Source organism: Gymnoscopelus microlampas, assembly GCF_963454915.1.
Source record: "Gymnoscopelus microlampas genome assembly, chromosome: 16".
In the NCBI taxonomy this organism is placed as follows: domain Eukaryota; kingdom Metazoa; phylum Chordata; class Actinopteri; order Myctophiformes; family Myctophidae; genus Gymnoscopelus; species Gymnoscopelus microlampas.
In genome coordinates this window covers 16,979,667-17,005,424 of record NC_139953.1, presented here as the reverse complement: position 1 = coordinate 17,005,424, position 25,758 = coordinate 16,979,667, and the positions used below count along the sequence as shown (strand labels likewise).

General features: G+C 44.1%; 1 protein-coding gene across 3 annotated transcripts in view; it reads left to right on the top strand.

Annotated features, from left to right (window-relative positions):
- flrt2 (fibronectin leucine rich transmembrane protein 2) overlaps positions 1 to 25,758 on the top strand; it is a 39,664-nt gene that overhangs the window by 8,099 nt on the left and 5,807 nt on the right. Inside the window, exons 1-2 of one of the 3 annotated variants that reach the window (XM_084083410.1) lie at positions 18,940 to 19,105; positions 23,976 to 25,758. The exon at positions 23,976 to 25,758 is cut by the window's right edge and continues 5,807 nt beyond it. In XM_084083410.1, coding sequence (XP_083939536.1) covers positions 24,438 to 25,758 — 1,321 coding nt within the window. In that variant the 5' untranslated portion in view covers positions 18,940 to 19,105; positions 23,976 to 24,437. Of the gene's footprint in view, positions 1 to 18,939; positions 19,615 to 23,975 lie in introns of those variants that run through there. The other 2 variants (XM_084083408.1, XM_084083409.1) reach the window with 2 other exon arrangements.

Below are 25,758 nucleotides of genomic sequence, written 5' to 3'. Positions count from 1 at the left end.
ATGTGTCCCACACACACACACACACACACACACACACACACACACACACAAACACGCAAGCATTCTAGCACACACATTGGAGTTAGGGAATCAGAGACAGAACCATGCAGCGCTATAATATCTCCAATAACACTGGAGAGAGATGGGGCATCTGTTTGAGAAGCCCACATCAAACGAGACAGCATGTCAGCGGAGGGTTATGCATATATTGTCCTTGTTCTTCCCATCCAACGGCAATAAGCGGGGCTGAGCACAGAGAGAGAGAGAGAGTGAAAGGACGAGAGAGGAGACGAGAGGAGAGGAAGGAGGTATCGTTTTGATCAGGACGACAAAGCGAGGAGGGAGACAGACACACAGGGACAACACATGAGGCAGATAAAGACCTGTGGAGACAACCGTGGGGGGGGAGAGAGAGAGAGAGAGAGAGAGAGAGAGAGACCATGCATGCACACATGCAAATCAATGACCTTATCAGGTATCTGTCCATTCCGTTCCATTTTGTTCTGTTCTTATGCCTTGTGGTCGTATAGCCAGAGATGTTGTTTTCTCGGTAGGGCATCTGGAGAAGATTAGGGCCCAACCTGACACTGCAGCCCCAGTGAAACATGACTCAGGGATGAATGGAGGCTTTTAGGCCAGTGTCTGTCTTCCCACACGTTGTTCTGCTATTCTTTATTTGTCCGTCACCCAATAAAACATGCACGCCGTTATCTGATACTGATACCCGCACGCTGACCGAGCGGTCAAGGTTCTGCCAATCTCTCATTCTCTTTCTTCGTCGCTTTAAACAATCCTTCTCTGGTGCCTTTATTCTCGCAAAGATACATTTATTTATTGCAACAACAAAAAACTAAAAAACGAAAATCAGGTCATTGTCTGAAGAACACAAGCTGTTCAGTCACCAGCGATATTAGCAATCCTAAAGACACTGTAGACGCTGACCCATATGCACTTTGAATCAATGGGACTGAATGGAATCTGTCCCACCAGCCAACAAAAAATATTCCTTTCTTGTAAAAGCAATGAACCGCTTCTAACTGAGGTGAAATTGAGCAGTGATGAGGGAGCATGATGGTGGTGGTGTGTGTGTGTGTGTGTGTGTGTGTGGGGGGGGGGGGGGGAGGGGGATAACACCATTTTAGATCCAGCCAAGACCAAATTACCTGCAAAAGAACCCCATACTTGTTTTGATACCGTCTGCATCACTGCGGGTTGGACTCTTATTAGATTCTGCCTGTGTTTCCACTTGTGGCTCAGACGCCAGTCCACCCCCGCCCCAGCGCCCCCAACCCCATCTCAATCTCACCCCACCTCAGAGGCCTTTATCCAGTTACGACGTCTGGGTATAACGCACCAGGGAGTCTGCATTTTGCTCCTCCGTTGAGAGGGCAAAGGAGGACTAATGCATGTCACCAATGCCACCTGCAGTTAAAGAAAAACGGTTCAGGCCACCACTCAGCTGGGCGCTAATGCAGCAGGAAGGGGATAGGGCCCAAAACAAACCCAGCAGCGGAACATCGGGAGTATATTACTACACGGGCTGACCGAGGTCATCTAGACGAAGGACGTACAGAAAATATTAAGCTATGTTACACACTAGCTAGGACTTAGATCCGTCTCTCTCGCGAAGCTGCAGTGCTGGCTGTGTAAGTGACCGCATTCACATGGTGGCCATTTTACTCTTTTGTCCCGGCCAAGAGTGATGTGAGACCAAAATGGCCGCTGTCTGAATACGGTCAATTGCTTGGATAGATACTTAAGCGGCTGCATGTGTTGCCATCCTCTTTTTTCCCCCCATCCTGTTGTGAGGAGATGCGCTGCCGTGCATGCTGAGCAGCGACTCGACATGTTACACTGAGGCACAAATATTGCTTTGCCTTCGTCAGCTTGACAAGGACGTTCCGTTTCATTGAGGCTGTGTGTTCGCACGCCCATATGCGTGTTTGCGTATGCATTGCATTACATTCTGTGATTGTATATTGTTTCCATTTGCTCAGCTACCCAGTCAGAGGCGCAATTAGTGAGCCCCCCCCCCCCCCATATCCCTGTTAAGAAAAAAAAAAACACCACCCCACTGTTCTCTTCGCCTGAGTGTCCTCACACGAGAGAGGCTTCAATTTCAACCTCCTCAGCACATGGCCCCTGCAATTGCTTCCCACTGCAATTTATTACAGGCAAATTGAAAGATTCCAAGGTGTGAGTCAGTTTGTGTTGGCCCTAAATATGGTAGCCGCTTACTTACAGTACACTCCGTAGCCTGTCTCTTTTGCATGGCTGTTGCTCCAGCACGTCCCCCCCATCTGGGTTTGTGGGAGCTGCACTTACTGTACTCTGTAACCAGGTCCTTAGCAAAAAAGGAGAGGGAATGAAATTGCTGTTGCCACTTTTCCAAAGCAAAGGGGAAGATGGCAGTGGGCCCATTAGTTGACCCCCTGCCGAGCTCTCTGGAGGCATATAGGCTTACCAGTGTCAAAGCAGAAGAATATGCACTGGGCAGCATCAAAGCATGGCGCTAAGGCAGCTGATAGCTTGTGGCGACATTGTGCTGCGGGACAGAGCACTCTCCGCCATTATTACCGTGGATCCCTCACATCGCCTATTTATAATCAATTTTCCACTCCGAAAACCTGCTGTGTCTCTGTCTCCCACATGTTGTAGTCAGATGAGAGAGAGAGAGGGAGAGAGATGAAGACAGAAGTAGAGATATGGATAGGGGGGGGAGTAAATAGGGAGTTGGTGAAAACCAAGTCCAAGAGTATTGCTAACACAGGAGAAATTGTACAGCAGGGACTGTTCACATAAATGGACCCAGACGTGTAAAAGTAACGGTGGTTTCAAGAGACTATTCCTAAAAAAGAACTCCGCCTCAGAAATAAAACCACTGAATTCCTACCGGATCATAATTCAAAGTGGTCCTATTTCCACCCAAAAAAAGAAAGAAAGAAAGAAAGAAATTAACCAGCGCATTTGTGTAAAACCGCGTCATTATTTGCAACAAAACCGCCTCATTTATATTCAATCATGAGCCTGTGAACTCTTACACGGCATTCGAGTCTGTCAGTATCACTGTCAGTCATCCATTCACACCATATGTAGATTTCTTATTATTGCTCATACATACATACACACACAGATCAAACAGAATAGATTATTATTCCCCCAGACACAAAACTATGTCAACAGTTGTGTCTCAAGACGCAACATAAAATAAACACAACGAACAATGCAATAAAAAAACTAAAATACTCGAATACTCAAACCGAACACTAAAAACGTCTTGGTGTTCTTCGTGTCGGCACGGCTGTGGATACCAGCTCCCACGTATCATGTTTGTTTGGGGGTTTGTTTTTAGCGCCGCTGTATTTATAACGTGCTCCATTGTGCAATTTGTTTTGCTTTGAGATAAATGTCAAAGGAGGCATAATGTGACGGGAAGAATGCAGATAAAACACGCACATCCTGGAATGCCAACATGTAAAGCCGAGTTCTAAGCGTGCGTGCGTTAAGTGCGTGCGTGCGTGTGTGTACAGTAGCTCTCTCCCTGAAAGGATGAGATGTAGCTTTCTTGATGGGGGTGATGAACTCGTGTTGCAATGACAATGACAAATGTACGTGTGAGTGTGTGTGTGTATGCATAGGTGCATCTATCCGTGTTGCTGCATGCCTGTGTTACACCTCGACTTTGACACTGATATGGTAGAGAAAGAGGAGGCGGCATGGGCCCATTACCCTGACAGGGAAATATGACTGAACATGGGGACAATGGGGGTCAAGTGCTCTCCTCTTTCTCTCCCCTAATACCTAATACTCATTCAGGGACACAAGGAGGAGTTTTAAGCCGTTCTGATGGAATTTTACACTTAAAGTGCACTTAAAGGCTCTTATTGTTGCAATTATGCACCAAGAAATGTAACCAGCTGTTTTGGGGCATATAATATACGTTTTTTTCAGTTTGTTTTCTTCGAAAATAGCTAAAATTATGTGACACAATGTGAGCTTGTAGATTTGCCCTTTTCACCATTTGTCATACGACAAAGTATGTAGGGCTTAAGTGGTTAATGGAACAGTGGCTCCTCAGGACACCCTAGGCTTGAACATGTGTTTTGTTATTCAAAGATGACTTACCCTTTCACTATTGGTGGAATTCCATTTGGCTGGACACACCATAAATCATCCCTGCTGACAGGCACCTCACAATTCCTGATTTTCAGCAGGGAAACAGCTTTCTTGTTTGCTTTAGAGTAACACCTTTCTGCTATACTGTTATATTTCCAAAACAAACTCTCAGACAAACATAATGTCAATCAAAGTAAGCAGCAAAAACACTGTGTTCCTACCTGAAAAAACAAAACATTTGAACAGTTTTACACTCTTTTTGTTTCCCCAACCTTCTACTTCCTCTTGTCCTATGACATCACCAGCTAATGATTTAAAGGGACCATGGCCCAATTAATGACAGGGGTAAATCACTTATGGACAATGATTTAAAAACAATTCATTTTCAGATAGATTCATTGGTTTAATGAATCATTATTTTATTGTTTTCCTAGTTACAGTTTAAAACATGAGTATATTGAGAAGATAATTATGTATACTGTTCAGAATTGCAGAGAGCTTATTAGACAATTCTTTTTCCATCTTGAGAGTTTTTTGAGTGTACTATACCTGTGGAGTCTTCAACTATTCTCTACTGAGAAATAGTGGATATTTTAACAATAAACTTGACATTTCCCTGACGCTGAAATGGATATAGGGCTTATGGGGTTTTATTTTGCAATGCACTAAAAGTATTAGAACCCCAGAAAAACGGCGACTGCGTTGTTACTTTTGGAAGCCTCCAATGTGAGATTCTTCATACTTTTACTTTTCTGTAAAACAATTAGGAAGTTTTGGGGTTATTTAATACTGAACAAATATACCACTAATTACGCTATTACAAGTGATCATTAATATTTTTGACATGGTATATTTCAGCACTCATTATTCATGCATTACATTTGCATGAAACAAGCTGATACTCGGAGTAGATCAACCGCAAATTTAAAGAGTTTTTATCTATTCTCTCTGTCTGTCTCTCTGCATCACATTTTAATGGTTTCATTGCATAATATTCCACTCAAATGAAAACTATCTATATCATAAATTGCCCGTCGTGTCAGCATACAAATACTGATAACAATCTAGGGTGAGATTCAAGATACGTGGCTCATATTCAGATATGGGGGAGAGAGAGAGAGTAAGAGAGACAGAGAAAGGAGAGGGTCCACGTGCTAACGCTCAGCATGAATGTGGTAGCGCGTGCGCGCGCACACACACACGCACACACGAGCACACACACACTCACACACAAACACAGACTCCTCACTCTCTGCCCATCCAGAATTATGGGACTGGTTGTTGAGTACTTGCGGTGAGTTGGAAGGTCCTTGGCGAGGGGCCTTGGGCTCCCATTGGAACACAATCCGGAGAGCAAAGTCATTAGAAATCTCTCATTCTCGCACTGCTGTGTAAAATGGCCCAATGGCCTCCATTTGAACGAGGCCCGAGAAACGATCACCTCCGCCAGGCACGAATTGGATGGCGTAAAGGCGAGGGGCTGGTGTGCAGACTGAGGGGTGGGGCAGTAAAAGTTATGTGTTTGTATTTATTGACTCAGGCTACAGAGATCAGTAAACTGTTTCAGGGGGAAATGAAGTTTTGGGCCTGTTTTTCCCATAAGCACTGCAGGCATTAGGGAGAGTGACGAGTTGCCTTTATAGAGGCCTTAAATGGCTGGAGAGAGAAAAAGCCCTATTGGAAATGTACTTAAGCTTAGGTTGCCTCAAGCATCATGGATTTTTTCCACCTCTTATTTGGTGGTACTTAATGTTACTTGGTACCTGAGTACATTATGTCCCCAGCTTAACTCCAGTTGGAAACAATGCCTACACTTTCTCACAAATTTGGGTTTGGCAACTGCAAGGAAATAACTCAGAATTCAGGCTGTTATATTTGTATTCAGTGGCAGAAATTGTCTCCTATGGTTGGAATATTTTATTGAGAGTTTTCAAAAATATGGTATTCTTTTTACAGTATACTTAATGCAATGTGAACAGAATATATATTTATACCGTACATATAAAATGGATTTCTTTAGGTGCTCGCAATAAAAAAAAGATCTTTTCTCCATTTAGGTGTAAAACATTTTTAAATTGCGATATAAATACAACATTCAGTTTAAACACTCAAAGGTAGATTGGACACTCAACACACAATTAATAATTAACACAACTGACTACTTTCCACGTGATTAACAGAGCCTGACTACCAAATCAAATGCTGACTCAAATTCACTTTAGTGCTGCATGTCCCTAAAGTAATCCCGTTAGTCTGTAAATATCCTTCAAACAAGCCAAAGTTTAACGAGAGCGATTTGCAATGTATATCCTTCAAGCCAATCTTAGCCTTTTCCCCCAATATCCCTAGAGGCAGCCCCACCACAGAAGGGTGTTTTGAAATAAGAGCACACTCTCCTGTAAGTAGCTAAAGGAAATTAAGATAAATGATAAACATTCTACCTTGCTTGCCCTCGAGGGAAGCATTCAAGATTGAGAAATGTTTTGTTGATGTTAGAACATCACGTGCAATACTCCCAGGCAAGGAATCAACTGTAGTTAAGCAGGGGATGTTAGCATACAGTATTGTATATATAGAGAGCCTCCTTGTACTTCTTGGAAGAAATAACTTGAGTGTTCATTTAAATCTGAGCGTGCAAATATACCCTTAAAATAACACTCAAGATTTTACCACGTACAGTATGTTGTCGAAGTGAGTGTTTGGGTTTGTCACGCATATTTATGTATGTGTGTGCATCCGTGCTCTTAAGTACACGAGCGCTTTGCAAGTGTGCGTACAGTACAGTGCGGGCATCGTTGGGTTTTTGGCTGTGCGAGCCGGCGTGTGCACGTGTGGTATTCCAAGCTAGAAAAACAAGGCTTTCGCTGACATGAGTGAAGGGTTCTAATTGTGGTGGAGGAGGAAGCATGAGAGCGCCTGAAGGAAGATACAGAGAGAGAGAGAGAGAGAGAGAGAGAGAGAGAGAGAGAGAGAGAGAGAGTCACCTGACACCGCTGTCTGTTTGTAATTAAAGGCTGTCCAAAAGCCTGTTCGTTTAGGTGAGCCGTGTTGAAAGATTAGCATGACTGGGCCGGGGGAAGCCTGGGCACTGGCATGTGTTTCCAAGACTTCACCTCATCCTCAGTGAGGAGATCAACGGCAGCCAAGAACAACGGCAGTTAAGCGGGCGACACATTCTCCTTCTCCACCCTCTCCTATCATCTATTTGCTGATCATCACACTTTCTCTTACTCATTACGTTCCCCTGCCCCAGAACACACACAAACACAATTCTGTGTGTGTGTGTGTGTGTGTGTGTGTCTATCTCATGCATTTCACATACTGTACACACACAGCAAACCTCGTTCTTCAGATGTATATGTGCATGAGCTTGTCTTTATCTTGCTATCACCTATGAGCACACAAACACAGTCTCACACACACACACACACACACACACACACACACACACACACACACACACACACACACACACACACACACACACACACACACACACACACACACACTCATACATCTGCATATCTCGCCTGCATATCTTCTCTCTCTCTCTCTCTCTCTCTCTCTCTCTCGCTCATGTGCACTCATGCATGCAGACATGCATGCACTCTCTCATACACACACACACACACACACACACAGCTGCATTTCTGCTTCTCCCTGTCTTTATAGAATCCCTCCCTGCTTAGGAGGTTCAATTTCCTCCAGCTAAGAATAATAACAGTGAATACCTGACAGTGTTACTAAAGTGCTGCGATGAACACCTTCCTGATGTCAGCACTACTCTAGCACCCATGGGCAGAGACTATATACGTGATTGTGTGTGTGTCTGTGTGTGTGTGTGTGTGTGTGTGTGTGTGTGTGTGTGTGTGTGTGTGTGTGTGTGTGTGTGTGTGTGTGTGTGTGTGTGTGTGTGTGTGCGTGTGTGCGTGTGTGCGTGTGTGCACGTGCGCATCTCTATTTGCCTACGAGTCTGTTTGCATGTGTGTACACGCGGGTGAGAGTCCGTTTTTCTGTTACTAAGAGTCTGTTGACGTTTGTGTGTACATTTGTGTGCGTACGTTGGTGTGTACGTTTCTGCTCGCGCATGTGCACGTGTGCGTGTGTGTACAGACAACATAAAGAACCCCATTGATAAGAACAAGTTCTTCTTGTTAACCTATCAGTCGAACCTGGACCAGGGCCAGCATTCAGCGTCCACCGCTCCAGACATGCAGGGCGAGATAGATAGATCGGCAATGGAACATGTGTTAATGCTCTCTCTCCAAGAGATACATTGAAGAGGACATTGAGCAATGTTTCGTCTTACATCTCTCTGGTGACTCCCTCCACTTCCTCCTCTCTAAAATGCTTCCATGTGCAGCCGGAGCATTCCAACTACCTTTCTGAAACATTCCGAGTCGCTCCCTGAAGACACCCGACACCCAGGGGAAAGCAGATAGTCATGAGAAATACCTGCTAGCTCTAGTTGCCATAACAGTTTTGAATAACAGCAGGGGGATTTCTGCCATACCTCTCTGTTCTTCTCGCACATGTGTGTTGCCTACTTTTTTCCTTTCTTTCTTTCGTTCGTGTAATACACATATTCTCCCCAGGGAAAAGGGCGACATGGTTGTTTTATGATGGCCATAATCACTGAGCAGGCTGCTGGCTCCATAGTGACATCGTCTGTAAACGGCAATTCTTGGGTACGCCTTGTTGTCAAATAAAAGTGTCTGGTTGAAAGTCGCATCGAGAACAAAGAGGTTCAGTGTGTGTGTGTGTGTGTGTGTGTGTGTGTGTGTGTGTGTGTGTGTGTGTGTGTGTGTGTGTGTGTGTGTGTGTGTGTGTGTGTGTGTGTGTGTGTGTGTGTGTGTGTGTGTGTGTGCGCGTGCGTGCGTGCGTGCGTGTGTGCGTGTGTGTTTGTGTGTGTTTGCAGAAACCACCTTTCTGAGGCCCAACCTGTGAACCTACTGTTTCAACGTGTGTGCCTGTGTGTGTTTTGCCTCTGGACTATTTGTTTAACCATCGCCCAGCCTCCCATGGATTGTGGGGCCAATCGCCACACAGAGTCCTGACAGCGGGGACAATCCCAGTAAATCTGCGCCCAACCACACAATTAATCACAACAGTAAGCTGAACAAGTGGCTAGGCATGACAAATGTGTGTGGGCAAGGCATGCTGAGAACAGAAACATGGCATTTACTACGAGCATTACACCCATCAAGATTACATTTAATAAAAACCAGGGTGCCCATATTCAAGCGCAAAGACATTGTGCATAAGAACATATGGGCTGAAAGTCAATAAATCATACAAGGAAGGACTATCTTATGAACATCTGTTTTTATGGATAGATCACAAAATGTGGGGGCATACAAGAGTGACAGGGATACACATGACCGCAATGACAGACAAGGGCTTAGTTTTACAGCATCTAAATATAACGCATCATCATCTTCAAGCTGTTTTGATGTACAATTGGTTAGAACGTCTGCACGACTTGATTTACTAACATGTCCCTCAATACTGGATGTTATGCGGAAATGCAAGAAATGCCATTTAAACTGCATGAATGCGCTTTTGAAAAAACACCGGCTGGGACTATTTTTCCAGATGTCTTTGAAATGGAGCCACAGCAATGTCACCACCAGAACATGTATTCCATTATTCAGATTGTTCCAAATGCTTTACCTCTTAAAGCAAATGTGGAGTGACAAATCCAAAAAGGTTCACTCTTGCTTTAGTTCTTATAAATGGAATTGTCCCCATGGGCAAACCACATAATATTCATATCAAGTCCAATACATCTACCACATTAATTTCTAACCATACAATCAAAGACTTTGCCAAGTAAGTGAATACACCCTGATCAGGCTGATGATAAGAGGGGACTATGAGTGCACTGTTTCTTTGTGAGAGACTGTGTTCTCGTTAGTGGTCAGACAATTCGCTTCAGTTCAGAAAATTACCTTGTATAGCAACCATCTCAAAAATCCAGTACGCCAGGAATAAATTAACGCGATGACTGATGCGTGGCTTGAATTCCTCTTACGAAAAAATGACAACTGCCGTGTTTTCAACCACACGGGTCCCCCAGGGGTCTATATCAGCCCACCTCCTTTTCCCCCTCTACACCAAATCTCTTTGCCAAAATTAGCAGATCTTCAAGCTCACAAAGTGTTGCATTGCGGCAGGTTGTGAGCTTGTAGTTCGGATATTTTGACCAAATGTTATCCCGTTTTTGTCATCAACATTCGCTTATTATGACTTGCCCAGAATAGGGATGCTACAGTTCATGTGGTTAAAATGATTAGACAGAAATGAACACTTGCTGCATTACTGCAAAGTGCTGTGTACATGACAACAATGCAGTGTTGACATGACAACTGAGGAAACTGAGGAGTGTGACAGGAGTATTCCTGGTGATGTTTTAGCAAACTCACTCATCATGTATCAGCCTCTAATAAAATTCCTGCCAGAGGTGACCACTAACTAATTCCAAGTACTCTCATTACTGTAATTATTGAGTAACGATGGTAGCTTTTTTATGTAAACCTTCTAAGATGAATAATTCTACATTCATGTGAATAGATTTTTTCCTAAGCATTATACTCCACTACTTTTGTGAATGCAAGAATTAAAGAGTAGTTGTTATAATCAGGAGAATATTCACATTAAAATATGAACCTCCTATAGAGGTTTTAGATCTGCTACTTTTGCTATTGACATACAATTAAGTATATGTAGATCCTCTGGAGTCGGCACTGACCAAAAAGGATAGTCATTTTGTATTTTAAAACAGAATGCCAGACGCCAGAGTTAACTGGTTAATATTTAAGTAACAGTATTCTACTGTGTCTAATACTATTCTAGTACACTTAGTACAATTAACTTGAAAACCCATTAATGACCATTCATCCTCTTCGGCTTCTTTCTGGCCAGGCATTGGGTGTCGTAAATAATTAATAAAGGCCAAAGCTATGATCTCTTCATCTTAATGCTAGGTGGCAAGTGCACCAGGGACAGAAGCAGCGGTTCTTTCCATACCTCTCCCTGGATCATGCAATTAATCTGCTTTGTGCCCAGTTTAAGAGCAGAGACTGGACTGCAGAGCATGAAAAATGAAAAACCAAAAGGGAAAGTCATGAATTTTGCAGCAAACTCAAGCCAACAAGTACCTGACCTTGTCTGCTCCTCCGGCTTGGTTCATTTCTTCTCTCACCCCCGCTCTCTCTCTCTCTTTTTTATTTCTTTAAAAGAGAAGAGGGTTTGGAAAGGGGCAAAGAGAGCCGCGGAAGAGTGAAAGCCGCTATGGTCCCAAAATAGAGAATAAAAGAAGAGAGGTGATCCAGCCTGCCGTGCCGTGGTGGGGTGGGAGGGAGTTGGGGTGGAGAGATATTAGCCATATGTGATTCATTTACAACGCCATGCCTCAATTAATCTGGGCAGGGTGGCAGGCGCCAGGGTTGGGCCCCGTGCCACCTGAGCAAAGAGAGAGTAAGTGAGAGAGGAAGACTGATCTCTGCCTGGCCAAGGCCGCCCTGTGAAGGATGAGCAATGAAAACAGACCCTCTTCAAATCAATATGCCTTACACCATCGCTCCCACGCGCATAAAACTCATCCCTTCTCCTCTCATAATAGTCGACTTTTAGCTGCATTCTCCGTGTTCTCTCCCTTCCTCTGTGATGTAAAGACACAAAGGCCAATAAAACCGAGACCTGGAACACAGCGCTCTGATTCATCAGGCGTCCCAGTAGCCCCCCGTGAAGAGTGGTGATGCTCTTGTAGACACCCCCCAAAGGAGTTTTTTTTTCCTAGACTATTTTTAAACTGGGGCGGTCCTGCTGTGGCATTAAGTGAAAGCAAAAGGGGACAAACTAGTGAGGGGGGTGAAACCGCTATGACCAGATGGAACCGCAGATTGTTTTAGGCGGGCTACTGCCTCAGCAAGTCCATGCGGGGAAGAGGAAAAAATCATGCTTTTTTGGCAAAATCTCATTTTGCTTTTTTTATCAAACCTTCTCCATATGTAATCTTTTTTACATTTTTTCCATAAATGAATGCAATTGGTCATCTTTAAACACTTTGACCTATTTTATACTTTGTCGTCCCATAGTGTCACGCTAAAGCAGCAAAAATAAGCAACATAGCAAGGTATCATCTGAATACCTGCCGGGCTCACAGCTGCGAGTTGTATTTTGATGTGAACAAAATCCCCAACTTTTAACAAATACTTCATCATTTGAATAAAGAAAAGCTTTAGTTTACAGTAAATATCTCAACCATTGTTACTAAGCTAAATGTTCCGCAAAATAAATAAAAGATAAACAACTATGAATTAAGCAAGGAAAGATGTGAAATGACCTACAGTTAAGGCAAGCTACAACAACAGCATGGCAGAGGATTAAAATCAGCGGCTTATGAATGTCTGATAGCATAATCATCTAGTTAGCTGTCTGTTTTGAAAGCTGTTTCACCTGCCTCCTGACGTAATCTGGATTTATGATAATTCCTGCCCACCCCCTTATTCATCCCTTTGAACTTGAAAGACAAGATAAAAGCTGACAACAATAGATAATAAAAAGCCAGATCAAAACTACAGAATCCTTTTGGTATCCGACCTGATTAGATCATCCTTCCCTGTCTGCCTTTTACAACTCTGTTTGAGGCATGCTTTAACGGAGAATACAAATATGATTCTGAATCCAAGAGCCAAGCAAAAGGAGTATACAGGCATTAGGAGGAAAATTCCCCCTGCCTCAGCCCCAGCAACGCTCCAGAGAGATCTCTCTGTGTGTGTGTGTGTCTGTGTGTGTGTGTGTGTGTGTGTGTGTGTGTGTGTGTGTGTGTGTGTGTGTGTGTGTGTGTGTGTGTGTGTGTGTGTGTGTGTGTGTGTGTGTGTGTGTGTGTGTGTGTGTGTGTGTGTGTGTGTGCATGCACATGCATGCACATGCACCATGTGTATGTGTTTGTGCATGTGCGCCCAAGCTGAATGTAAAACAACCAAATTGAGATATGCAAATTAAATTAAATCAGAGCCCTAAAAGATTCCTGTCTTTTTCTTGTTTAACAAGACAACTAAATGTTGCCAAAGAAGAAATATACTCCACATCAACATGAAGCCTTTAAAGCTTAAGACAAAACACTCAAGTCCCATATGAAATATTGTAATTACATTTAATTAGAATGTAATAATTAATAAGCATCACAGGTCATGCGGGTGCAAATTGGTATGAGGCGTTCCCTACCCTAGCTCTAATTAGAAATAATGCAATAATTACTCAGCCGGATGCAACTGCTGTCAGAAAGCGAAGGTTCAAGGGAGCATGGTGTTTGGTGTTCGGGGGCTTGGTTACTTAGCCAGAAGTCAAGCTAATGATAAGCACTGATTGTCATTCAAGCAGAAAGAGGAAAGAGCCTTTCACAATACGGTCTAACTCTGTGTGGCAAACACAACACAGTGAGATGGGAGGAGATTTAGAGAGCAAGCCCGCACTAACACCCCATTCATCTGAGAGAAATCAAATTTTCAGTAGTTCAATGTTGATCTAGTCGAGCTGGCTTTCTCAAGAGTTGGGTTGATTTCAGATTGATCAGTGCAGGGGGATTTCAATTGAGTCAGACACATAAGGTTTGGAGCACAAAAAAAAGTGCAAGTCTGCGGGTTAAAGACGTTGAACTTGAGCTTGCACGTCTCCAGGTTAAAGTCTTACTCACTGGGTCAAATCAAGCCTCCACAAAATATTAGTCCCATAATTGTGGAATACTTGGGGGTGAAGCACAAACTTTTCCTCACACACAATACACCCACACTGGAGGCAAGTTAATCCAGTGTGGTTAAGTATAACTACAGCTCAAACATAATTCTACCCAGTACGCTGTTGCCTGTATATGAATGACTCATATAATAGACGTGCCATGCCAGTACTCAGGATGGATCCACTGTGATGACGGCCGGGCCAGGGCTAGGTCTGGCCCAGCTAGGTGACTCATGGGCAGACAGTATCTGTACAGTTTAGCCTGGGAGGCTGGAGTTGCCTGGAACTCCCTTTCCATCCACCCAGAGTATTTGCAGGCTAAGACTTCCTCTACGATCTGCTAGGGAAGGGAAATTCAGGCCAGATGTGTCTTCAAACAGAAGAAAAGCTGCAGGGATTGGAGGTGGGATCAAGCCCATCCTTTGCGTGACCCCAAGACCTGCTCCTTCCTGGCATCTGTCTGTCTGTCTGTCTGTCTGTCTGTCTCTCTCTCTCCTTCTCCGTCTACATTGCTGGTTTGATCTCGCTGTGTGAAGTCACTGTGTCATTCTTAATTTGATTAAAATCTGCCATCCTCCATAAGAAAATAAACCTTTATTTGGCTGAACTAAGTAGCTTCTTTGTTTATTTGATTTTAATCAAGGATGCTAATTCAACAAACGTTTTGTACATTGGGAGCCTCGTGGGTGTGTGAGGTGTTTAAGGTGCATCCTTTTCAATACCGTGAATCTACTATCAGTGTCGAGTCAGCAAAAATAGCAATTGTCCAGTGCCGAAAAAGCGATTTACGTTAAACATCAACCACTTAGTTTATTTGTATATATTTTGCATATCCCCCTTGCCTTGTCTCAGTTAAATAGCTTTCAAGCCCCCACCTCGGTTTACTGTCTATATCTCCTCTCTCTCTCTCTCTCTCTCTCTCTCTCTCTCTCTCTCTCTCTCTCTGCAGAGCTACAGGGCCCTGCTTGTTGTCAGTCAGTGTTTTTACAGCCTGGCATTAGCACAGGACAGCATTCAGTCAGGGCCCTACATTTACCTTCCCCCTATAATTCACATGCCAATGTGAGAATACCACGCTTTTGCTTCTGCGGATGAACGAAAAAGGGCCTGATAGAGCACAGTGCGCCGTGCAAGTTGTGCAACAGCCTGATAAACCATCATTTTCACCACATCATTTAGAAAATAACAGCAATACTTTTACAGGAAAACCTTGGCTACACAAATCAACATCCCATGTGACAGACAGGAGATGGACACATTAGTAATGACATGTCAAGCAGTCGTGTAATTGTACCCCATTTGCCTTATACACACACGCACGCACACATGCACAGGTCCACAACAGAAAACAAAAGAGAACATAGAAGTTAGTTGAGGCCAGCATGACGATAGTTGCATGTCCAAATACATGTACAATATATTTGCCAACAACCCATTTGCGGGAGGATCTAAATACATGCTCTTATCTATATAAAGCAATAATTGCTCAAAATGTTACATACTGTATGCAAAGCATACAAGCATATATATGTGTATTATATTTGTTCTATAAGAGATTATTAACCAATTCAATCCGGGAACGCATCTGTGTCATTTTAGATTTTAGCGATAGACATTTTTTTATACTTTGACTATTTAAAAATAGCAGATATACAAGCTCATAGCGTGGCACCGAGTGCCACGCTATGAGCTTGTAGATCTACTATTTTTTTTAAATCATGACAATTTGTGCAAATCTTTGACTATATATATATTTTTAAAAGTGAACATTTGTTTGTTTCTGGGGGGGTCCCTGCCTGGAACAAAATATTTTGAGATGGGGGTCCGCGACCGAATACATATCATTTTGGGTGGTCCTTGACATGAAAAAGTTTGAGAACCACTGCTATTGTAGCAACATACGGTTTTCAGAAAACTGTTTTAGAAGACATTTGCATTCCCGGATTGAATGGGTTAATGAGAACGGGTCCCTTCATTCTGAATGTACTGTATATGTCGGACAGTGGGTGGTCAGCTTGTTCTTAATGAGGAAGGAAGGAAGGAAGGAAGTAGTATTTTGTTTTTATTCTTGATCTACAATTAGAGGGATAAATTTCACAAACGTAGAGATGTCGTGTCCTCTCATTACATCCACACACTATTTGTTTTTCTTGTGTGTACAGTATGGTCTTTCCATTGAGTTCAGATAAACTGCAGATGGAGCCAAGAACAGCAACTAAAAAAGATTTTAAAAATAATTATAATCAGGGACATACAGTATAGCAAGCTTTTGTACATGCGGCTTTTGATTATTTTTCAAATAGAGAGGGGGCTTCCGATCCCCTTCTTTATGTAGGCATTTTAGAAGGGACGCGGTGTGGGGTTTGAAGCACAGGACAGAACAGAAAGCTAGAATGATTTAAAGTCTGAGAAGACAGCTTTGGGGGTGCGTGGGATGGGGGGGTTAAGTGACTGCTACGTCACTAAACCACCCACAGGCACTTAAATGTATGGTCTTGACCCAGCAGGCTTTAGGTGTTGTAGGACACGTGAAATGGCCTTGCTACTTTTGAGCTCACTCTCTGGGCGCAAGATGCAGTGTGAGTCACCAGCTAGTTTTTACAGCTAATAAATCATCCCGTTCTGGGAGTCACACTGGGAAATAAGATAGCGTGTAGATTGATAATTGACAGGCGTAAACATAATTACAGTGGCATGGCAGTTAATGAAATAACACAATTGATCAGCCACTGTAGAGATGCTCAACACATTTTCGTAATCCAGGACATTTTGCGCAGTTTGGTCCTTTAGAGATTTCTCCCAAAAGGAGTTTTAAACACTGATGTTTTTGAGACCTTGAAGTAGAACCTTTTTAACATCCAGATATGGACACATGCGGTAGGAGAAATGTGATAAGCTAATGACATCTCCTGGGGCTAGAGAAAAGATATGGCAGAGGAATAAACACATATTAGCATCATAGCCTCCTATTAGAAAAAAAAGAAAAGAAATACATTCTTGTGAGTTCCAAAGGGAGCAGATCCGGGGGCAGTGTAAGCTACAGTACTGTACAGTAGGTTTTATCATCATCTTGATAAAATGGTGTGCTGTGTAAACACAACACACCAAAACTTAGGGAGGGTCTCTGAAGGCGAGAGTGGAGTTTATGAGGAAGACGAGGTGGGCGTCTAGCAGGGAGTTTCCACTTTCAGATTACAAAGGTGCTTCGTGCTTCAATGTTTCACTGCTTTTCTGTAATTAAAGCCTGGAATTAAGGCCATGTATTGACAGCAACGCTCAGGCTTGCTGTATGCTGCAGTGATTACGACAAGACAAAGGCACAAACAAGAACATTTCCCTTTTCCGTCGTAGCCTACTTACAACACCTTTAAGGGGAATACAGCTCAACTTAGCACTTCCTGTTTGTCATTCTTATCCTCCATGACAGCACAATCAATATTTGTGAACAAGAACAATGTTCTTACAAAGCCAGACCTCTGTTTAGTTTGACAACAATCAGCAGAACAAATTAACACGGCAGGAAAATGGCTGAGCTTCTACTTGCCCTCAAACCCCCATGACACCATTTAACTGTCTGATTGAAAACTGCAGCAACATTTTCAAGACAAGATTTTTTTTCATGCCTGAAAAAAGACATTTCAGAACGCCTCTGGCGGCCACACACACGGTAGAATGGCACGAGGTGGGTTGCTGTGAAACATGTCCATCAGCAACAAAAATAAAAATAGGACGCCGCCTCCTCTGAATTCTCGCAATCTATAATTCATGCCATGTACAGCTGGTTGATTTATGAAGGAATTAAATGCTGTGGACTGAGCCTGGCAAGGCAGTCCATCTCTGGGATGTGTCTGCCAAAATTAAACATGAAAGGCAAAGAGTGAGAACAACCAAATCATCTCCTGGGGAGTTGATGTATTAGAAGACTTTCAATAGCTAGCGCACACACCAGACTCCCTGATTGCTCAAAATGAGGCTGGCCATTTGAACGGGAGCCACGGGCGACATCATTTATTTGCCATTACTCTACGGCCCCTCGATGCTGGAAGTTGGATGTGGGTCACCAAATGTCAAAAGGTTAAATTAATGCAATTTTGGCAACTGCAGCAGATGATCAAAGGCAAAAAAAAAGAAAATTGCCTGCTGATCTGTTGGACTGATATGACTGTCATGTGTGCCTTTCATACAGGGGTCAACGTCTCAAGAAGATTGAAAACTATATGACAACACTGGTTCCCAGTACCATGGATCATAGACAATTGTTGAACTACCATGAAGTTCATCATTTATTTGTGTGACTGACAGTGTTAGAGAGAAAGAGAGAGGAGGGGGGCAACAAAGAGCAACAAGGAGAGAAAGGGTGAACAGAGCTGTGTGTGTGTGTGTGTGTGTGTGTGTGTGTGTGTGTGTGTGTGTGTGTGTGTGTGTGTGTGTGTGTGTGTGTGTGTGTGTGTGTGTGTGTGTGTGTGTGTGTGCGCACGCAAAGCAAAGCAAAGCAAAATAGACAGACGTCACAGTGCATGTCTACTGTTTCAGTTCTGGTCAAAACATTATCCACGGGCGATTATGCTCACAGTATAATATATATATATATATATATATATATATATATATATATATATATATATATATAATTATAATTATTATTATTATTAATATGGGGACTGGGGGTATTTGTTCATGTTTATCATAACCTATAAACTGGCCTACTTAAAGCATGGACTTTTGTGCTACACTGATTTTCAGGTCGCCAATTAACTCCAATATACTACATGCCTAGTTAGGCTTAACTAATTGTACACGAAGCTAAAAATGTCTTGAAAAGAAACTATTTTCTGCAGTAGGAGGGCAACGGGGAGGTTCTGTGGCTTACAGCCATCTAGGAGCTGCTAGAGACGCATTCTTTATTCTCAGAGTAGGAGGGACGGAGAGAGAGAGAGAGAGAGAGAGAGTGTGTGTGTGTGTGTGTGTGTGTGTCTAGGAGAGAGAGAGAGAGAAAGGAGAGAGAGAGAGAGAGAGAGAGAGAGAGAGAGAGAGAGAGAGAGAGAGAGAGAGAGAGTGTGTCTGAGAGAAAGAGAGAGAGAGAGAGAGAGAGAGAGAGTGTCTGAGAGAAAGAGAGAGAGAGAGAGAGAGAGAGAGAGAGAGAGAGAGAGAGAGAGGGGTAAGAGGAACACACGGATCACTATCAAGTGGATTCTTCTATGAAAACATCTCCCACGGAGTAGCCTAGGCTACGAACATTCAGAACAAGGCAAGTTTTTTTTTTGTTTTACCCCGTCCGTCCGTCCGTCCGTCCGTCCATCCAGTCGGCCAGGCCAGGCCGTCATGGTCATGGTGGCCCGTAGCGGAGGATCACACGGTGGCCAGTCGGGAGACTCGGACCGGAGGAGAAGTGAGCGCTGCTCTCCGCTGTCGGCGCTGCTACGCGTTGAGGAGGACGATTCTTCTGAGTGAATCCGAGGCTCCGTGTGTCTGGGTGTTTGTTGGGGACGTTACAACTGCTAAAAGTGTCGCTGCGGACTCTCTCTCTCCGGGACCCCCTGGACATGATGTTGTTTTTCAGACTGACGGGTCGCAAGGTGCCGATCGGAGCCGATGATTCGCACAGACATCGCAGAATGGCACTGAACCATTATTACGCGCGCTCGTACGCCGGGATCGCATGAAGAGCAGGAGGACAGAACAGGAAAAAAAGAGAGAAAAAAGTTGTACTTAATGATGTGGTTCTCTGTGGATCGTACGGATAAAGCCTCGTCAAAGGTACAGTGAATGATCTGCTCTGGAGCCTCTTTTTACAGCAGTCGGCGGAAAACAAGAGAGACATATAAAAATAATAGGTAGGCAATAGGGACTGGGACTCGCATCGTCACATGCTCCGAGTTGGGTTGATTCTTGTCAAATCTCAAAACTTTACAATTAAAGTAAATTAAAAGGATACTGATTTCAATTATTCTAATTATTTGTAATTGCAGCCATTTAACCTGATAATAAAAAGACCAGTATGGCTATGGTGCTTTATCCACGTAGCTCACCGCGGAGGGAAATGTGGTCATCTTTCCTATTTAGGCTAGCCTACTTTATTTTATTTTATTAATCACTTGGTTGTAATTTATTCATTGGTTAGGAGGCTAATTAGATTTTTCATAATCTTGTCAACGATCAATGCACACAGCAAGCTCACAGCATCTACACCTCCGTGAACGCCAGACTTTTCCTGTGTGCGCGCGTGTGTGTTAAGCGCGTGTACACTCTGTGTGTGTGTGTGTGTGTGTGTGTGTGTGTGTGTGTGTGTGTGTGTGTGTGTGTGTGTGTGTGTGTGTGTGTGTGTGTGTGTGTGGTGTGTGTGTGGTGTGTGGTGTGTGTGTGGTGTGTTTGGTGAGGGGGGGCTTTCATTCTCAATGCACTGCACGGTTTTCAATCCTCTTTTGTAATAAGTCATTCACATGAACGCCGCTCAATTGGCTGCAGGCTTTGAAGTGGGATATATCATCTGATCCGCATCTCATCGCCTTTAAACACCCTATCCGTTCTAAACTTTTAATTGCGTCTCTGTCAGTAAATCTAATCGTATTGTCCTGGCGCAATATAGCACAGACATTATTGTTCACAGTGTTGCCATGTCGGCTTGTTATAAGAGACTTTGGGCTTATTTTTCTGTAAAGTTGCTTGTAAATATTGGTGGTTGCGTTTTTTTGGGCTTGTTTCTATAGTGTAATTGCTTATTTGGGCTTGTTTCCATTTATTTATTATTTTTTATTGTTATGTGGTTCTCAAACATGTTAAAGTCAAGAACCCCTTAACATGTAGGCCTATTTGACCCCCCCCCCCATCTGAAATTAATTTGTGCCAGGGGACCCCCCTAACCAGATTTGTGTTGATAAAATGTTTCAACAATATTTCACATTTGACACTTTTTTCCACAAGATATTTTTGATCTACAAGCTCATGGTGCTACGCGTTGTGAGCTTGTAGATCGGCTAGTTTCAAATAGCCAATGTATATAGGTTTAAAGTGCTCATGCGGCCCATAGTTGCTTCTTTTGGGCTTGTTTTCCTAGACCTGGTTGCTTATTTCCCTCACAAGATCTGGCAACACTGATTGTTCATCCTGACAGTGAGAACTGTGCTCCCTCAACTGTAAGAAATAATGTGTCCTTGTTAAAACACCTTGGTTTGGACACAAGTCTCCCACCCCGACATGCCCAAGTCCACCAAATAGCAGCTTTGTTTGTAGTCTATCGCTTCAACTTGAGAGAGAGCAAACATAATTTCATGTTTCCTGCGAAGGTTTATATTCATACATATTATTTGGTTTTCTGTGGTGCTTCTTATTTATACAGCTATAATCATCTTGATGGCGCTGCCTTCTGCTGTTGATGATTCCACCGCTGTGGCAGTGGCAGCAGCACATTTGATCGCCCCGAGTGGTTGCCTTATTCCCTCTCCCTGAAGCTTATTTGATTAAATTTAGCTCTTTCAATTTAGAGAAGTAGATCACAAATGTATGTCAGAGGGTTGTATCTCTCGGCTGCAAGAAGCAGGAGCCCCATGCAGGCTCCATCTCATCAACAAACAACATGGGGGACCAGCTGAGTATTTCAAGAAGCAGGACTGCTCAGCAAAATTAACTGAAAAAAAAAACATTTTTATGTATTTATTGTAAAATGACTTGCACGACTAAGGATAGACGACATGATCTAAATAGCAAGCTTATTTAGCTAATTTCCTAAAATAAATAAGATATAAAATTATCCTTACGTTGACCTGGCTAACACGTTTACTTTGTTGTTTAAATATCTCATCTATCATAACATAACAACGAAGAACATCTAAATGCAAACCCATCCATCTCCTTGCTTAACATTCAACCCGTTCTTGCCATTATTTATTAAAAGGCCCATCCTGCACTTACTAAGGGGCGGAGCTGCAGATCAGTTGAAAGCATCCATGACAACCAGTATCTCTTTCAATCAAATGAGGGTGAAGGAAAAAAAAGAAAAAATAGGTGTGATGGGTCATAAAACGTGGAAAAGTGGATCAGTGCTCTACTGTAATCCCGTGGCCTTGTGGTGTACTCAGAACCTCCCCCTGTTGAAGAATAGCCTGTATCGATCATTTATTGCAGGTGCCGGGGCTAAATTATTTTCCAATCCCATTTCATGTGACAGCTCTTGTATGTCACTCAGGCGGGAAGGTTGGGAGAGAGGTTGTAGGATCCCTACTGCTTCCTTGTGCCCCCCCCCCCACCCCACCCCACACCCTCTCTTCGTCTCTCTCTCTTTCCCATCAATTTCCACACCGCAGAGCTGTATTACAGCTGTCTCACGGCCTACATGTTGCCTGATAATGAGCTAACACACATCACCATCTTTTACTGTGAGCACTACGGTGTTCACAAATATACAGTAGCTCTGTATTCTGACAAGACAAAAACACAACAAGACTGCTTTATAAGAAAAGTGTCTCTTTTTCTTTGTTCACTTGCACCTCGATCTCTTTCTCAGTTGCTCTCTCTCTCTCTCTCTCTCTCTCTCTCTCTCTCTCTCTCTCTCTCTATCGTGGCCTTTGCTATCATCAGTGTTTAAAAGATATGAGCCTTCTCAGCGTCCCTTAGCATGGTTGAGTCAGGGACATTGACGTGTTGCTTAGAAGCTCTGTGAATCTGAGAGTGACTGTTTGAGTAGGTGTGTGTGTGTGTGTGTGTGTGTGTGTGTGTGTGTGTGTGTGTGTGTGTGTGTGTGTGTGTGTGTGTGCGTGTGTGTGTGTGTGTGTGTGTGTGTGTTGGTGTGTGTGTGTCCGTCCTAGTAGCCCTAGTAGTGCTCCAGTCCCTCCTTTGATGGAGCAAAAGGGATAAAAGCCCCCTTTATGTCTGTGAAACCGGATGTGCAAGAGTGGTTCTGAATATTTATCAGATCGTTTGACATTTTTTGAAATAGCCAGTGAATAATTTTAAGTATATCAGTGAACGCTGTGTTTTGTGACTATATGGCTCTGTGTGTGAGAGGGGAGAGAAAGAGAGAGTGTAAGAGAAGGAAAGAGAGATGGTGTGTGTGTGTGTGTGTGTGTGTGTGTGTGTGTGTGTGTGTGTGTGTGTGTGTGTGTGTGTGTGTGTGTGTGTGTGTTACTATACTTCTGTGGTCCAAATGTCCACACAAGTATATAGTAGATTAGAATATATATATATATATATATATATATATATATATATATATATATATATATATATATAGTAGAAGACCATTTTCCTGGTCCTCATAAGAAATTGTTGTTTTTATGAAAGAAGAAAGATTTTTTGAGTTAGACTTACAATTAGGAAAACATTCTGGTCTGTGATGACGCATCAATGTTGTCAGTTACTGGGAAGTCGGATGTCAAGAACTTCCACAGAAATGGGAGTTAGAATCTGAAGGGATTGGGTGGGAAACTGGTGGGTACCGGATTGCCTGGTTGAGTCACCATTATTAGGAAGTGTGGCCATAATCAATCGCATGTGTCGGCTCGCTCATACATAAGTTGCAATGAATAAGTTAGCATGAGTTTTTGAGCTCTGGACCACTAGCATATCTCAGTTAAATAATAACTGCTAAGAGCTTGATTTAATTCACCTTGAATTAACAAATTAAATTAAGCCCTTAACAGTCATCATTTAATTTCAAGCTTTTCCCCTCATATCACCCCTCCCAACACAACAGTGGTCCTCAGGTTGATTCTCAGTCAGGGTGGTGGTCCCTGGTTCATAATCAGTTGAAACCCCCTGATTTAGAGGTTAGGTTTAGGGGTTAGAGATATGCCTGATTTATACTAAGTTGTGTGCCGGTGTTGTGCACCGAAAATAGCAGATCTACAAGTTCACAACGCATCACAGCGTGACACAGTGTGAGCTTGCAGATTGGCTATTTTTGGCTTTAGGGTAAGAGATAAAACTGGGGAAAAAATGATAAAAATGGCATTCGTAAAATCACCCTCCTTAAAATGTTGACGTCCTCACAAGTATAGTAATACCAATGTGTACGTGTGTGCTTCCTGCATGTTTCAAAGACACGGATGGAGAGAGAGAGAGAATTTTCGGAGAGCAGACCACCCTTTAAAATATTAACATGGCATTTTCTCGTTTTCACACAGGTCTCTGGATCCAAATGTCAACCCCCCTGGATGCGGCCCCGGTCGGGGATCAGCAGTGTGTGACAGACAGGCCAGTGGAGCCCGCAGTGGAGCCTCTGCTGCCTGGCTTCAAATTGGTCCTGGCTGGGCTCTGCGTGAAGCGACAAGTGGAGAGTCCTGCGATGGTCTGATGTCTCAGCATGGATGGAGTCAGTTGGAGGACTGACCGCCACTAATGAGACCGGCGCTCCTTCCTCGGCTGAGGACTTACTGTAGCGTTTACACACGGATTACTCTCACCGTTTCCTATCCTCTGCCCGATGAACTGACCCGTCGTTAGCGAACTCTCCGAGGACGACTTGGGTCTATATTTTATTTTTTTTACTTTGTGGATATACGTATATTTTGTTGCCTGCCTGAGTGAGTTTGACATTTGTTTTTTTAGTTGTACTTTTACGTTTTTTCCTTCTATTTTTTTTCACTATGGAGTTTCTGTCCGGGCACTGGAATAAAGATTGGGCCTCGTTCATGCGATTTTGGTTGACTGTTATGCTGAGCCTCCAAATGCAGTTCAGCCCGGGTGCCTCCTGCCCGACCGAGTGCCGCTGTGACAAAACCTTTGTTTACTGCAATGAGCGCGCCCTAACGTCAGTGCCTCTCGGGGTGCAGGAGGGCTACAAGGTCCTCTACCTCCACAACAACCAGATCAACAATGCCGGCTTCCCCCTGGAGCTGCACAATGTGGCTTCTGTGGAGACCGTCTATCTCTATGGCAACCAGCTAGATGAGTTCCCCATCAACCTGCCCAAGAACACCAGAGTGTTGCACCTCCAAGAAAACAACATCCAGACCATCTCCAGGGCAGCGCTGGCTCAGCTGACCCGCTTGGAGGAGCTCCATCTGGACGACAACTCCATCTCTACCGTTGGGGTGGAGGAAGGGGCCTTCAGGGAGGCGGTGAGCCTCAAACTCCTCTTCCTCACCAAGAACCACCTGAGCAGCGTCCCCATTGGCCTGCCGGAGGACCTGAAGGAGCTGCGGCTGGACGAGAACCGCATCGCGGTCATCGCCGAGGAGGCCTTCCAGAACGTGACACGCTTGCAGCGCCTCCTGCTGGATGGGAACCTGCTGACGGACGAGGGTATTGCACCGGGAACGTTCCAGGACCTGGTCAACGTCCGTGAGTTGGCCCTGAGCCGCAACTCGCTTACTTTCCCCCCTCCCCTCCTCCCGGGTCAGTCGCTGGTCAAGCTCAGCTTACAGGAGAACCAAATTGACCAGATCCCAGTTGCGGCCTTTGCTGGCCTCCACAAGCTGGAGAAGCTGGATATCTCGAGCAACCAGCTGCAGACCCTCACGCAGGGCGTGTTCGACGGGCTTGTGAGCTTGAGGCAGCTCACGGTGCGGAGCAACCCGTGGCGCTGCGACTGCGCTGTGAAATGGGTGGTGGTGTGGCTCAAGTCGCTGCCCTCCTCGCTCAACGTGCGGGGGTTCATGTGTCAGAGTCCAGAAAAGGTGCGCGGCATGGCCATCAGAGAGCTCACCCTGGATGTTATCCAGTGCTCGGAGGGCACGGACCAGTCGCCCTGGCCTACCCTACGCACCACGCCGCCTCGTCCACCTACTACCACCAACCCTATCACTACCCTGCTGACCACACTCATCCCCACCTCCACCCCTTATTACTTTGACTCCCCCACTCCTCCCCCACCACCCCCAAACCCCCACAACCCCCCTGGGCCCCTGCCCCCGTACGAGGACCCTCTCCAGATCTCCTTCCACGTGGTCAACTCCACCCGCATCG